The sequence below is a fragment of the Podarcis raffonei genome, chromosome 13 (genome assembly GCF_027172205.1).
Source record: "Podarcis raffonei isolate rPodRaf1 chromosome 13, rPodRaf1.pri, whole genome shotgun sequence".
NCBI classification, from domain to species: domain Eukaryota; kingdom Metazoa; phylum Chordata; class Lepidosauria; order Squamata; family Lacertidae; genus Podarcis; species Podarcis raffonei.
In genome coordinates this window covers 15678488-15694684 of record NC_070614.1, presented here as the reverse complement: position 1 = coordinate 15694684, position 16197 = coordinate 15678488, and the positions used below count along the sequence as shown (strand labels likewise).

At 47.1% G+C, this 16197-nt stretch overlaps 1 protein-coding gene across 7 annotated transcripts in view; it reads right to left on the bottom strand.

Moving 5' to 3' along the window:
- The window catches only part of NSF (N-ethylmaleimide sensitive factor, vesicle fusing ATPase), a 108271-nt gene that overhangs the window by 36097 nt on the left and 55977 nt on the right, over positions 1–16197 (bottom strand). For all 7 annotated transcript variants that reach the window (XR_008327400.1, XM_053363690.1, XM_053363692.1 and 4 more), the window contains exons 9-10: positions 3813–4012; positions 1644–1809 (exon numbers count right to left, since the gene is read on the bottom strand). Coding sequence is in view for 6 of the 7 variants with exons in the window: in XM_053363690.1 (XP_053219665.1) it covers positions 1644–1809; positions 3813–4012 (366 nt within the window). In the remaining variant the exon portion in view is untranslated. The remainder of the gene's footprint in view (positions 1–1643; positions 1810–3812; positions 4013–16197) is intronic.

Genomic DNA, 16197 nt, shown 5'->3' with positions numbered 1-16197 from the left:
GCTTCCTCGTTTGCTAAATTTACAATCAGAGCACAGCCCAGTCTTGTTTATGTTGCTCTCCTGTTTCTTGCAAAAGGGTTTTTATTTCAGCGTTTTAATTTTTATCCTATACGATGCCAAGAGATTTTATTTTACGAGGCGTCTCATAAAACAGAAATACAAACCAAGGTGCCAGGTACAATTATGGTGCTATAAAGATAATAATAATAAATACTAACGTTATAATAATGTGAAATTGGTGCTATAAAAATAAGAATAAGCATTCTTTTCTCGCAAAACAGGCGTTAATCAAGTAATCTTCAAACTGAACCATCTAGTATTTGTACAAGTCCTTCCCTACAGTTCAGCAAAGGGGCAGCGCGGAGCAGAAATTCAGGAAAGTTGTGCCAGAGTGAGCTATGACAGTCTGAGAATATTATGCAAAGAGACGCTTTCAAGAGCAAACATGAGCCAGGAGTGGGCAAGATATTCAGCATTGAGGAACTCTAATATTATGAGCCATGGGGTTGCAGCTACCTTGTTTAATACCATGAGCTTAGTTTCAGGTACAGACTACATTGTTATCCGGAACATTTTTCGGATGAGGGCGGGCTCATGTAATAGTTCTGCCACTGAAAAATCCCAATAATCAGAAAGGTGAAAAAACCCCACAACTCGGGCATTTAAACGCAGCACATTTTGATACTGAACAGTTTACCTCAGAAGTCGAACGGAATCCATTCCGGAAGTCCGTTCAACTTCCAAAATGTTTGGAAACCAAGGCGTGGTGTCCGATTGGTTGTAGGAAGCTCCTGTAGCCAATCGGAACCCACAACGGATGTTTGTGTTCCAAAGAACATTTGCAAACCGGAACACTCACTTCCGGGTTTTGCGGCATTCGGGAGCCAAAACGTTTGACTCGCAAGGCGTTCGCGAACCAAAGTATGACTGTATTTTGAAAGGAGCAGGCCTTTTCAGAGACAGCATCCTGTTTTGTGGATCTCCCCTTCCAGAGAAGCTACCAGGAAACCTCTTGATGTTTTTTTGATGGCTCCCGAAAACATTTATTACAGAAGGTAGATCGAGGTTTTAGCTGAAAGCTGTTTTAATCTCACTGTGTCTTTTGGACCGGTTTTATCACTTTTAATGGCTTCTAAGCACTTTACAACTATCAAACCAACTATAAAATCCAGCCATAATTAAAACGCACAACAAACCAATTGCACCAGAAGATTAAAACATTCACAGTTACAATGTACAATAAAACCATATATAGCTTTACATTGATTTTACTGTTATTTATACAATTCAAAAGCTCCCAATGCCTCCTTAAGTGAGTTTAAAAACTGGCCAGCATTTTCCTCGTCTACCGCAAGAACTGTAAAAACCTAGGGAATGGAATGATCCATTTAGGAATGAAATCATTCTTAAAACTGAATGTAAATATCAGCCAATCTCTACCCACCCAAAGCAAAGCTTGGCCAAAATCCAATTTAACTGATTGCCCGAGGCCACATTTCTTGTGTATTTCAGGTATCCTAAAATCTGAAGATTAAGACATTCGAACAACAAATGGCGCCCAACACAAACCCTGCAGAGTCTACGCCCGACATGAAGCTACAGCAGAGTCCCCCACCCCAAAACAGAACAAATAGCTTTCATACCAATGACCAAGATGTTGTTTAGCTGCTCGACCCCATCAATTTTTGACAGCAGCTGGTTCACAACCGTGTCGTGGACGCCGGTGCTGCCCGCCATGCTCCCGCGCTGCTTGCATATGGCATCGATTTCATCAAAGATGATGATGTGGACGCCGCTGTTTGCACCAAGCTAGTGAAGAAGAAAAACAGAAACATGCCAGAGATCATGGACCCCAAAAGGGCTGCTCCTCCTTTTTCCTATCTAATAATAATAATAATAATACAGTGGTACCTCAGGTTACATACGCTTCAGGTTACAGACTCCACTAACCCAGAAATAGTACCTTGGGTTCAGAACTTTGCTTCAAGATGAGAACAGAAATCGTGCGGCGGCAGCGGGAGGCCCCATTAGCTAAAGTGGTGCTTCAGGTTAAAAACAGTTTCAGGTTAAGTACGGGCCTCCGGAACGAATTAAGTACTAAACCAGAGGTACCACTGTACCTTTATTGCCATTGTACAATGAAATTAAACGAGCCTCCCTCCCCCCAAAAAACCACTCAATCTCTTATCAAACAACACACCACCTTGCAAGTCAATTTTGCTACGTTATTTTTCGTTCAACAGCCTAACAGCCCACAGATAGAAGCTATTTTTTAGCCTGTTGGTACGGCTTATTATACTTCTGTATCTCCTGCCCAAGGGTAGAAGATTGAAGAAGTGGTGGACGGGGAGTGAGTCATCCCTGAGAATTTTTCTCGCTCTTCTAAGGCAACTATCCCTTGCGATATCATCTAGCGGACTCAAGGGACAGCCCATGATATCATGTGCTGTATTCACCACCCTCTGTAGAGACTTTCTGTCCGTTGCTGTCAGGCCAGCATACCACACTGTGATACAATATGAAAGGCCACTTTCTATTGTGGCCCGGTAGAAGGAGTTCATCAGTTGTTGTTGAACATTATTCTTTCGCAAGATCCTGAGGAAATGGAGTGTCTGTTGGGTCTTTCTGACCCCCTTCGCCGAGGGGGGTGACATTTGGTGCACCGCCTGCCGGGACTCCCAAGCCTACCCCGAGCCGCCGGGGGAAGGGGGGAGCTGCATCGCTTTGCCGGCAGTATTCCCCCCTTCCCCCTTCGTTTTGACAGCTTTGGGGAGGCTTGTGAGTCGCAGACGGGCAGCGCGCCGAATGTCCGCCATGGGTGATTAGCTCCACCCCTGTGGGTGGCTAGCTCCGCCCCCGGGTGCTGCAGGGAGCGATCGCTGTTCCATGCACCTGAGTAGAATCATAGAATCATAGAGTTGGAAGAGACCTCAAGGGCCATCGAGTCCAACCCCCTGCCAAGCAGGAAACACCATCAGAGCACTCCTGACATATGGTTGTCAAGCCTCTGCTTAAAGACCTCCAAAGAAGGAGACTCCACCACACTCCTTGGCAGCAAATTCCACTGTCGAACAGCTCTTACTGTCAGAAAGTTCTTCCTAATGTTTAGGTGGAATCTTCTTTCTTGTAGTTTGGATCCATTGCTCCGTGTCCGCTTCTCTGGAGCAGCAGAAAACAACCTTTCTCCCTCCTCTATGTGACATCCTTTTATATATTTGAACATGGCTATCATATCACCCCTTAACCTCCTCTTCTCCAGGCTAAACATGCCCAGCTCCCTTAGCCGTTCCTCATAAGGCATCGTTTCCAGGCCTTTGACCATTTTGGTTGCCCTCCTCTGGACACGTTCCAGTTTGTCAGTGTCCTTCTTGAACTGTGGTGCCCAGAACTGGACACAGTACTCCAGGTGAGGTCTGACCAGAGCAGAATACAGTGGCACTATTACTTCCCTTGATCTAGATGCTATACTCCTATTGATGCAGCCCAGAATTGCATTGGCTTTTTTAGCTGCCGCGTCACGCTGTTTGCTCATGTCAAGTTTGTGGTCAACCAAGACTCCTAGATCCTTTTCACATGTACTGCTCTCAAGCCAGGTGTCACCCACCTTGTATTTGTGCCTCTCATTTTTTTTGCCCAAGTGCAATACTTTACATTTCTCCAAGAAAACTGGCAATGCAGTGATGTCACCCCAAAGGTTTTGAAACAGGAAAGAGAGAAACAAACAATGCTCCATCATGTCTGATTCCAGCAGGAATCTTCATCCACCTGCATCTTATTCTTCCATTTTTAAATTTTTTTTAAAGGCAACTTACCCTCCTCTGTTCTTCTTCTGCATCTGCAAAGAGCTTGCGAATGTTGGCCTCCGACTCCCCGACGTATTTGTTGAGGATTTCCGGCCCGTTCACTATTTTGGGCTCTCTGGCATTCAGCATCTTGCCAATCTGCCTGGCCATAAGGGTCTTGCCGCAGCCAGGGGGACCAAACAGCAGGATGCCTTTGACGTGCTTGCAGCCTGGAAAGGAAGAAAAAAGGGGGCAGCTCGTCATGAAGTCAAAACAAAGGTTCTTTTCTGGTTGGAGGTAACCAAAAGAAAATGACACGTTCTACAAGGGGCCACTGAGGAAGACCATTCGAAAAGGATGATACAGAAAATACAGCAGCTGAGATGGTAACTGGTGCCCATATCAAACAGTGACAGTGTTCACAGAACTATACAAGCTGGGGAAGATGAGGCTCATCCAGCTGAGAACGTGGCTCATCTAAGAGAAGGACAACTCTGATCCTAAACCTCCACTGCCTTGCAGGACATCTTTGGGAGAAGACGAGGATCAGGAGTAAACCCTACGCAAATCCGGAGTGGAGCCCATAAAATGGCTGGATGGCACCTTGTACGCCTCCTTCCAGCAACTCCTGCATCCAAGCTGGTGCCAAGCGTTATTGCTCTGCTTTCCTTTGGACCACATCAGTGAGGCTGAGAGGGAGGTCTTGTTGTCTGGGCAGCATAGGACCTCCATACACCCTGCCCAGGCTTGCGCCCTGAAGAGGTCACTTCGGCGCTGATAACGCAAGAGTTTGACTTCACCCCCAGAGGCACACCCCGTGGTTTCTTTTTTTAAAAAAAGTTTTTATTAACAATTTCAACATATCAAAACATATCACATTCATTATTTTTCCCCCTTCCCCCTTCAACCCCCCCCCGAGACTTCCTTCAGCTCCTCTCTCTGATTTCTCAGCACGTATTATTCTCTGCATGTTATAAAATTATACATATCCTTACATTATCTATCTACCATGTTATCAACTAATAAATTTGTGTATGTTTATTCAAAACCTGCCAAGGAGTCCAATTCATTTTGTTGTCTTTTTAGATAAATTGTAAAAAGCTCCCATTCTTCCTTAAAGTTACAGTTGTCCTTGTCCCGCAATTTGTATGTCAATTTAGCCAACACTGTAGCTCATCAATTTTTATTGCCACTGTTCTTTCATTGGGATTTCCTCATTCTTCCATCCTCGTGCTAGCAAGACTCTTGCCACTGTTGTAGCATACATAAATAAGTTCTTTGTTTTTCTTGGCAGGTCTTGTCCTACAATCCCTAACAGAAATGCCTCTGGGTTTTTTTTACAAATGTCATTTTAAACATTTTTTTTCAATTCATTATATATCATTTCCCCCCAAAAATTAACTTCTCTACATTCCCACCACATATAATAAAAAGTCCCTTCTTTCTCTTTACATTTCCAACATATGTTTGACCCGGCTTTGTACATTTTACACCCCATGGTTTCTTGAGACAGATGGGTGCCAGCAACAACTATGCTGGCTACCAATTAAAGGCATATGAGCTGTTTGACAGTGGATCAGTCTCCCTCAGACTCTCCTTCCTCGGAGGTTTCAAAGCAGAGGTTGGACCATCCGTCATGAATGCTTTTGTTGAGATTCCTGCATTGCAGGGGGTTGCACTAGATCAGGTATAGGCAAACTCGGCCCTCCAGATGTTTTGGGACTACAACTCCCATGATCCCTAGCTAACAGGACCAGTGGTCAGGGATGATGGGAACTGTAGTCCCAAAACATCTGGAGGGTCTAGTTTGCCTATGCCTGCACTAGATTAACCTCGGGGTCCCTTCCAACTGTACGATTCAATGACCTTTTGCAGCCCTGCTTTGCAAGCTCCTTTAACTGGGGATTGAATCTGAGATCAAGGCATATGCTCTGCTACTGAATCATGGAGAAATACGCTGAAGCAAACATGAAACAGCAGCAGTTGATTATTCCCCGCCGATCTCTGGGATTACTATCCACTCAATCTTGAGTGGTACCCGAAATGGCACCTCACGGCGCTGCAGCTCGCAGGAGCAGAACTAAGGCAAACTTGTTCCCTGGTTTGGAAAGGCCGGTGTGTAGCTCTGAAATGGGCTGAGTCACAGCAGCAAATTTGATAATACTGTTGGCATTTGTGAGTTGTTGTTGTTGTTATTTACAAAAGAAAAACAAAAATGATTCTCCGTTGCTATTGCCTTGATGGAGAGTTGGATAACGAAAAAATTTATTAGTCAGCTCTCAGGCATTTGAGAGAGACAACCAGAAAAGCAAATATACACACAGTGTATAAATGGGGGAGGAAAGAAAAATATCACTGGAGGTGAAAGACTAATTTTACACATGAACCAGCAAGGTGGTGATAAATTAAAAGTGATCCTTGTCAAATTAGTGTCAGGGTAGAGCCGGTTAATTCAGCATACTGGGGGAACACGATCTCTTGTGTAGCCAAAAAAACAGTGAGGCGGGATTCGAATGATGAGTGATGCCAGCAAAGGGGAATCCCAGCTTGCCGAGACGAGAGAGGCTACGGAAAGGCTACGAGCAAGTTGGGGCAGATTTCGCACAAGCAGGTTTAGGGAATTTCTGTTGTCAGGCAAGCCAGATGGACGTAATCCCTTGCTGCTGTGTGCCTGCCCCCTTGAAACAGGAGGCCACACGGTCAGGTGAAGCACCCAAAGGCTTCACTTATTTGAGACTCGCCGTTATCAGACAACTGGACAATAACAAGAATTATTGTGAATCGATCTGCAGACGTAGTCACATGCATTTCATTGCTGGACCGAAAGATTATACTCAAAAACTTGCTCCTTGCCCATCACAAGCATCAGAGAGGGGATGTGCGCACATCTGTACTCTCAGAAAACAGTCGTTCACTCCAGCAATAGCTTCACCACTAAAGGACTCTACTCCTGAGCTGTCCACGTTGCCAACACAATAGGGAACAAACTGAGTCGTCAGTGCAGACAATACAAAACTGTGGTTGTTTAGTGTTAAATTATTGGTGGAGTAAGGTAAAGGGACCCCTGACCATTAGGTCCAGTCATGACCGACTCTGGGGTTGCGGCGCTCATCTCGCTTTATTGGCCGAGGGAGCAGGCATACAGCTTCCGGGTCATATGGCCAGCATGACTAAACCGCTTCTGGCGAACCAGAGTAGCGCACGGAAACGCCGTTATCTTCCCGCCAGAGCGATACCTACCGTATTTTTTCCTCTATAAGATTCACTTTTTCCCTTCTAAAAAGTAAGGGGAAATGTGTGTGCGTCTTATGGAGCGAATGCAGGCTGCGCAGCTATCCCAGAAGCCAGAACAGCAAGAGGGATTGCTGCTTTCACTGCGCAGTGATACCTCTTGCTGTTCTGGCTTCTGAGATTCAGAATTTTTTTTTCTTGTTTTCCTCCTCCAAAAACTAGGTGCGTCTTGTGGTCTGGTGCGTCTTATAGAGCGAAAAATACGGTATTTATCTACTTGCACTTTGACGTGCTTTCGAACTGCTAGGTTGGCAAGAGCTGGGACCGAGCAACGGGAGCTCACCCCATCGCGGGGATTCGAACCGCCGACCTTCTGATCGGCAAATCCTAGGGTCTGTGGTTTAACCCACAGTGCCACCCGCGTCCCCATTGGTGGAGTAAGCGACTGCTATTCCAGCACACAGTGATGATGTGTCAGCAAGTGAAAATTCTAGTAGATCACAAGGAAGACTGGTCCACATATGAGGGAAGCAAGTCACAGCAAAAGGGGGAGACTCCCTTGGCTTCTTCAGCAGCCTGCTTCATCTCTGTCTCCTGGCCTCCTTCCTCTCCTGCCTCTGATTCTGGACTGCTCTCTGTCCCAGCCTCTTCCTGCTCACTAAACCCTGTTGCCTCTTCAGCTCCCAACACCTCCGTTTCCCAGTCTTCTCCCTCTGACCAGTCGTCATCATCCCACCACCAGTCCCCTGGCTCTGAGCCTTCTTCCCCTGTGGGTTCCCGTTCCCCAGCTGCTGCCTGCCACCAATCCTCTGCATCCAGCCAGTCCATAACACCAACCCCAGGTTTCCACAAAGCACCTTGCTCTGTCACCAAGGCTCCGTCCTGTTTCCAGCAATGGCAGCTACGTGCCTTTGGGACACCTGCAAACTGGGCAGGAAGGCAACAAACCTCCCCACAGCTTACAGCACTGAGAGGTATACTGCCATAGTTCAGTGGCAGAGTATCTACTTCAATCCCTGGTGTCTCCAGGTACGGCTGAGAGGCGCTCCAGTTTGGAGCTCTGCCACCAGTCTATGTGGACAACACTGAGCTTGATGGACCTAAGGGTCAGACTCTGTGTAAGGCAACTTCCTGTGTCCCTGTGCTTCTGAACAGGGGAGGTTCCATGTTAGGTGCAACACCTAAAAGCACAGATATTAACCTCTAGAAATGTTTCTACAGTGGTACCTCAGGTTAAGTACTTAATTCATTCCGGAGGTACGTACTTAACCTGAAACTGTTCTTAACCTGAAGCACCATTTTAGCTAATGGGGCCTCCTGCTGCAGCCGCGCCGCCTGAGCATGATTTCTGTTCTCATCCTGAAGCAAAGTTCTTAACCTGAAGCACTATTTCTGGGTTAGTGGAGTCTGTAACCTGAAGTGTATGTAACCTGAAGCGTAAGTAACCTGAGGTACCACTGTAATCCCCTTTCAGAGTGATCTAACTGAGCAGCAACCGCCACATTTCGTGGCAACGAACTCCATCCATTAATTCAACACTGCAAAGTCTCTTTTGTCTGACCTGAACCCACTGCCAATGAATTCCACAAGATGCTCACAAGTTGTTGTTGTTCAGTATATTTGTATACCGCCCTTATAATGCGGGTGGGCGCTGTGGTCTAAACCACTGAGCCTCTTGGGCTTGCCTATCAGAAGGTCAGTGGTTCGAAACCCCGCAACGGGGTGAGCTCCTGTTGCTCTGCCCCAGCTCCTGCCAACCTAGCAGTTCTAAAACATGCCAATGTGAGTAGATAAATAGATACCGCAGCGGTGGGAAGGCAAACAGTGTTTCTGTGCGCTCTGGTTTCCATCACAGTGTCCCGTTGCAACAGAAGCATGCCTACATTACCCAGAAAGCTGTCTGTGGACAAACGCCGGCTCCCTCGGCCTGAAAGCGAGATGAGCGCCGCAACCCCATAGTCGCCTTTAACTGGACTTAACCGTCCAGGGGTCCTTTACCTTTGACCTATACCCCCCTACATCTGTGCTTACAACATAAAATCACAATATCAAAATGCACAATAAAAACAAAAACAACCCAATAATCTCCCCTCCCCAGCTAAGTTCTGGCATTACAAGGACAAAAGCCATCACAACTCAAAAGCGGCCCGGGAAAATTGATTTGCCGTCTTTTGTTTCGCTGGAGATACCATCCACTAAACCTGGGACCTTCGAGAGAGACTAAGCATGTTCTCTGCCGCTGGTCTCGCTTCCCCCACCCGCTCACCTCTTCTCCACCTGGAGAGCTTCCCTCTAAAAATCGCGCCCACCTGGCCAACATGGGAAGCAATGAGAACACGGAGACAGGCTTCCATTCAAAATAGGAAAGTGATGACAAACTTGGAAAATGTCACGACTCGAGACTGTGCCGTGGACTCCTCCTGCAGCGAGACAACACTTGGCTTCGTAGCTTATCTCCGCTCTGGGAGAAAGGCAGGCAGTGTCTCCAAATGTCAGCGCGGTTAACAAAGAACCTTACAAAGCGCACCCTCTTCCTCTGGGCGGGCATTTCTGAATGCCTCCGTCTAGCGCGAGGACCATTCCCCACCGAAGGTCACTCGCGTTAACAGGGCACCAGGGTTATCGAGCGGCTTTTAATTACTCTCTCACCCGCTCACAACAGGAAACAAATAAGCCAAACAACGAAATAAGAGCAACAGATAAATCAAGGGCCAAAGACAACGTTGTCATCACTGAAGCGGGCTCCCCACAAACAAAGGAATTCTCAGCAGGTTGACATATGGTGCAAATTAGACAGAGACAACCGTACTCTCATTGTATCTTGGGAAACGGGTCTGTAAAGGTCAGCTTCAGGTGCCATTCATGGGATTAGCTGCTCCCAACCTACCCACCCGACTCTTCCAGTCTTTTCATACTACTCAGGTGCATGCATAAGTGACATTTGTAGGCTGGGAATGTTGCTCAGTGGGAACAGAACAGACTTTATTTGATCATTTCGTCAACCTACAGGTGTACCCACAAAAGGCGGGCACTGAAATGGGTTGGGAGGGGGAAGCTGTGAGATGCTACCATTTAGACAGCTTCATTAATGTACGTAGCATTGTACAGAGTTTCGTGAGGTTGGGGCCTCCAGCCTTTTTAGCTAGTAATAATAATAATAATAATTTATTTATATCCCGCCCTCCCCAGCCGAAGCTGGCCTCAGAGTGGCTAACAACAGTAAAATGACACAACATTCTAAAATCATTTCATTATAAAATGATGTCTGTGGCCCAGGACCTCCAAGGTGTTTTTGCTTGAAGACCGTAAGGTCCTCAATTTCAACATACTGTAATAAAAGGCAACGAAACACACCCATTTAATACACCAGAGCAAAACAAATCAATTAAAAGCAGGGGGCAGGTAAACTGAATGGCCTGCAAAGCTAAAGCAATATAGTGAACAGCAGTACAATCTCTTGAGGCAGAAAGAAGGTCTTTGCCTGGCATCCAAGAGAAGTATGGCGTTCCACAAACTGGGAGCCACCACTGAAAAGACTCCATCACTCACAGCCCCCTATCGTATCTCACTTCGCAGAGGCACTTGAAGAAGGGCGCAAATGTCTCAAGATACATGCAGGGAGAGGTAATCTTCCAAGTACCAAACTAAGAAGGGATTTAAAGATAAAAAACAGCACTTTTTGATCTGGGCCAAGCAATGGAGCCAGCGGAGATGGCAAAGTCCTGCCAAAGCATTCCATAACACCATCCCAGTTAGCCCTCTTGCATTCACGTTCCGTGCCCTGTTCTGATTTTCGAATTACACATCATTGGTGTCTGACGGCAGGGGTCAAGAAGTGGAACTTCACACCACACCACACCACAGCGCTGTGATATCTTGCATACTTTTTACGCAACAATACAGCAGGAAGACAGTAACTGAATGAGCGACGGCTGTTTCTGGTGGCTGTCATGCACTTAGCGTAACGTCTATTGACCTCTAGTGTTACGTTTTATTCTAAGACCACCTGCAGGAAAAGTTGACAAAGAAGGAAGATGAATTGGAACCAACGGACCTCTAGGATTTATGTGAACTGCAGAACAATTATCTCCTTCTGATGGAATGTGGAGGAGATCAGATTAAAGCAGGAATTCTTAACACACATACAGAAAAGCCCTGGGCTACGAAGTAAAAATTGCACACATTTTTAAAAACACACACACACAGAAAAACTTTGAGCCCAAAAGTGGGACTCAAGGCTTGCTCGCTTAAAAAATAATAATAACTATGTTTCATCATGTAATTTTAGGCTTTTAGCAAAATCGCAGCCGCAGAGGAGACATGCCAGCAGCCTCATCCACTAAGAGCTTGAAAATGAGAAGGCGGCCGAACAGCTGCTTGAAGATTGTAGGAAAGGCCACCAGCACGGGGAATGGGTTGCAGCTCGCTGAGGCTTAAGTTTCAGCCATCAATTGCAGGCAGCATTTTAGGCATCAGGACTGGCCCTCATCGTTGGCCAACTGTCAGCCAATGTGGTAAAGGTAAAGAAAAAGGGACCCCTGACCATTAGGTCCAGTCATGGCCGACTCTGGGGTTGCGGCGCTCATCTGGCTTTATTGGCCGAGGGAGCCGAAGTACAGCTTCCAGGTCATGTGGCCAGCATGACGAAGCCGCTTCTGGCAAACCAGAGCAGCGCATGGAAATGCCGTTTACCTTCCCACCGGAGTGGTACTTATTTATCTACTTGCACTTTGACGTGCTTTTGAACTGCTAGGTTGGCAGGAGGAGGGACTGAGCAACGGGAGCTCACCCTGTCGCGGGGATTCGAACCGCCGACCTTCTGATCGGCAACTCTTAGGCTCTGCGGTTTAACCCACAGTGCCACCCATGTCCCCTCAGCCAATGTGGTACTTATGGTCAAATAGAGAGCTATAAATCCAGTCCCTCTCTCTTTCTCCATCTCCTCTGGAACAAGAGCGCTGAGACACACTGGCTCAACGTAACACAAACCAATTTGCCAACCATGGTTAGGCATCCCAGAAGGAGCTGAACATTTGAATCCTGCTCCTTTGCACAAAAATGTGCTGCTCCCTGCTTCCCTTTGGGGAGCTAGGAGCCGGTTCACACATAATGCTAAGCCAGAGAAGAGTTCACAGCTGCCCCTTCTCCAGTCCTGCAGCCGTTGAACTGCTTTAACCAATGTTTGTTATCAGGTTTACAGCTGGTGTATTGCCAGGAGGGTATGAACCACAAGCCCTGGTTTGGATGACACATGAAGCCAAGCCATAATTTAGCTTCCAGCAGCAAAGCCAAAGGATTGCAGGAGGAGCACAGCAGCTAGGATCTCCTCTTCAGGAGCGATCACATTTGAAATAAGCCACGGTTTAGCTTAGCATTACAGGCAGGGGCCAGAAGCTTGGTTTTAAAATAAAAGGTGAGATGCCAAAGGATTGACTTGATAATAGAATTTACCTTCCGGTCTAGTATTTGCTATGCCAAGGTCTGTATAGTTAAAGCTATGGTTTTCCCAGTAGTGATGTATGGAAGTGAGAGCTGGACCATAAAGAAGGCTGATCGCCAAAGAATTGATGCTTCTGAATTATGGTGCTGAAGGAGACTCTTGAGAGTCCCATGGACTGCAAGATCAAACCTATCCATTCTGAAGGAAATCAGCCCTGAGTGCTCATTGGAAGGACAGATCCTGAAGCTGAGGCTCCAATACTTTGGACACCTCATGAGAAGAAAAGAAAAACCCTGATGTGGGGAAAGATGGAGGGCACAAGGAGAAGGGGACAACAGAGGATGAGATGGTTGGACAGTGTTCTTGAAGCTACCAACATGAGTTTGACCAAACTGCTGGAGGCAGTGGAAGACAGGAGTACCTGGGGTGCTCTGGTCCATGGGGTCACGAAGAGTTGGACACGACTAAACGACTAAACAACAACAACAACATGCAAGAGCAACTACGCTGGAAGACAAAATCTCTGCAGGAACCAATTCAAAGGGCTGTCAACATTTGGCTTAGGATAGGTCATGGGGCACTAGTGATTCTGCCACTGCAACCAGCAACTATAATAAATGAGGACAAACAGGAATGTCCCAGGTCTTAGCCGGAAACCCATACTTGAAATGGAAGGAAGCAGAATGGGACAGGAACCGTAGGTAGAGCACAAAAACACCCAGCCCAAAACTGTTTTAGGCTGCTACCCAGTTCAATTTGAATGCTTCCTTTCCCCCTCATAATTGGGGAGCAAACATGGCGGAGGAGGAGAAGCCCTCCATTGTCCCAGAGGATGGAAACTTTGCTACGTTAATTACCACTAGGATGGTCCGGCATAATGTCAAATCCAAGGGCCCCTCCATCCTCCTCCATTCATTTTTATGTACCCCAGCAATCCAGCAAGTCACAGATGCTAGAAGATGCCTGTCCAGGCTCTCTCTCTCAAGCCCAATCTAGAAAGCAGCAAAGAGGGTTTTGGTTCCTTTAATATTCGACATACATATTATGGCCAGCTCTCCTATTGACTAAAACCTACTGTGTCATCAATGTCCACGGAACTTTATACCGTGATGGATTTATTCGCATTATTGCCACAAGAAACAAGCACGGCTACCCATTCTCTTCTAGAATTTGGGGATGGGGCTCACGAGAACTTAGTTACTTCCTAGTTTTGCTCCGTACTCATGTCCGACCCGTTTGCTTTACTGGGGCTGTGTGACCCACCAGGGGCCAGATCTGCTTGCCTCCACCTCCGCCAGCCTTAATGGCCCCCCAAAACCCACCGCCTCACAGATGCAGCACAATGAAGTGGATTTATAAAACTCCTTCTCCCCTCCTCCCTTTCATAAGAGTTGGTGGAAACCACGCTGAAGCAAACAGAAATGCAAGATGGGTCAATTTGGCCAAGCTGCAGCTGGCATATTTACTGCTGCTCACTTGTGAGGCACAAGAGCAGGGAAAGGCAAGAGAGAGAGAGAAAACACAAAAGGGGTTCTTGGGGGGGAGACCTGCGACTGCTACTTTGCGCAGGGCTGAGGAATGGCTTTCTTCTCCTTTCCCTCCCCCTCATGAATTATTACGGCGGACCCGAGCAGATGTCAACCTGGCATCTGAGCCCTGAAATATAGTTGGAAGAGCAAGTCATAACTAATGCACGGCGGGGGAAGGATGAGTGTCAGGAAGCGGCACTTTTCTTCAAATTTCAGATAAGCTTCTTTCGCCTAAGGGAGGCCTGTCGAAGAAGAGAAAGGGAACTGGGATGGAAGGCTTAAAGCTCTGCTTGCTAGCCAGCAAGCGTCCATCTCGAAGTGGGCCATAGCATGTTGAGGAACAAGCGCTCAGCAGGAACAACAATGACCCTGGCAGGAATAGATATTGATTAGCAAGTCCATATACTTTCACTGTGCATCTGGATGCTTCTAAAGCTTCATTTATATGTTCCCTGGAACAGCATGAGGATTCTATCTTCAAATGTCAAAGTTCAACATTTTACAGTAAAACTGGGAAGAAGTTATTATGGACAAAGGGGTATCAGAAAATGGGCTGCTAGTATGGTAGGTTCACTGGAGGCAAGCTCATTCCAAGACCTGAACCCACTGCCAATCAATTCCACAGGATGCTCCCAAGTTGTTGTTGTTCGGTATATTTGTATACCACCCTTACAATGCGGGTGGGCGCTGTCTAAACCACTGAGCCTCTTGGGCTTACCAATCAGAAGGTCAGTGGTTCGAATCCCCACGATGGGGTGAGCTCCCATTGCTCTGTCCCAACTCCTGCCAACCTAGCAGTTCGAAAGCATGCCAGTGTGAGTAGATAAATAGGTACCACTGCGGCGGGAAGGTAAAGGGCATTTCCGTGAGCTCTGGTTTCCATCACAGTGTCCCGTTGCACCAGAAGCAGTATAATCATGCTGGCTACATGACCCGGAAAGCTGTCTGTGGACAAACGCCAGCTCTCTAGGCCTGAAAGTGAGATGAGCGCCGCAACCCCATAGTCAACTTTGACTGGACTTAACCATCCAGGGGTCCTTTACCTTGTAGGTGTTTCACACAAACGCTCCTACTGGGGTTGGAAAGGGGTTAGTTTAACTTCCAGTTTGCTAGTAAAACTGAATTACTAAATCCTGAAATGCCTGTCTAAAAAGTGTGTCACCAACATGAAGAATTTGGAAAGCTCTGCTCTAACCGCACAAGGTTGAAGTTAAGAGTGAAGGGTGCCTCCAGTTACGTGCCTCAGGTTAGAATCCCAATCTCACTTACCCGGGAGTAAGACCCACTGAGTTAAATGGGACTCCTGAGTAGATACAGTTAGTGTTGCAGGGTCAGACGTTTTGATGAATTCAGAGTTATGGGAACCAGCCAGCCAAGAAGCTGCACTGAGCAGAGCGGGTTACAGCTCCCCATCTTGTGGCTTCGATTATTCAGAGGGGAATCCCATTAATTTAACCCTAGCAATTCAAGCTGTTTTCAGCGGCTGCTGTAACCAATGGGAGGAGCCCTTCCGTTCCATTTTGGGGCCAAATCAGGTGAAATCCCTAGGGTTCGCCTGCAATAGTTGCACCGAAGGAACCTGAAGCACACTGGGCACCCGGCAGGCCATAACTGGCTGTTCAGCTCAGGCGTATAATTTGATTTTGCCTGGTCCAGTCTCCACTGCTCCAATCTCCACTTCATCTTTATACTCCATGAAATCAAACCCTAAAAAAAGACTGCCCTGTTTTGTTTAGCTACCACTGCCTAAGGGAGAGGGGGAAAAATGCTGTAATATTTGATAGTCCTCGTGGCTTGCATGTCTGAGTTTTCCACATTTCCTGCTCCTGTCACTTCTCCTCTCCTTAGTCATCTCCTATTTCACCCCCTTTGTACATCACTATCCGTGGGAAGCAGGTGGCGCTGTGGTCTAAACCACTGAGCCTCTTGGGCTTGCCTATCAGAAGGCTGGCAGTTCAAATCCCCGCGACGGAGCTCCCATTGCTCTGTCCCAGTTCCTGCCGATCTAGCAGTTCAAAAGCACACCAGTGCAAGTAGATAAATAGGTATTTCCGTGCGCTCTGGTTTCCATCACGGTGTCTCATTGCGCCAGAAGCGGTTTAGGCATGCTGGCCACATGACCTGGAAAGTCGTCTGTGGACAAACGTCGGCTCCGTTGGCCTGAAAGCAAGATGAGCGCTGCCGCTCCATAGTCGCCTTTGACTGGACTTAACCA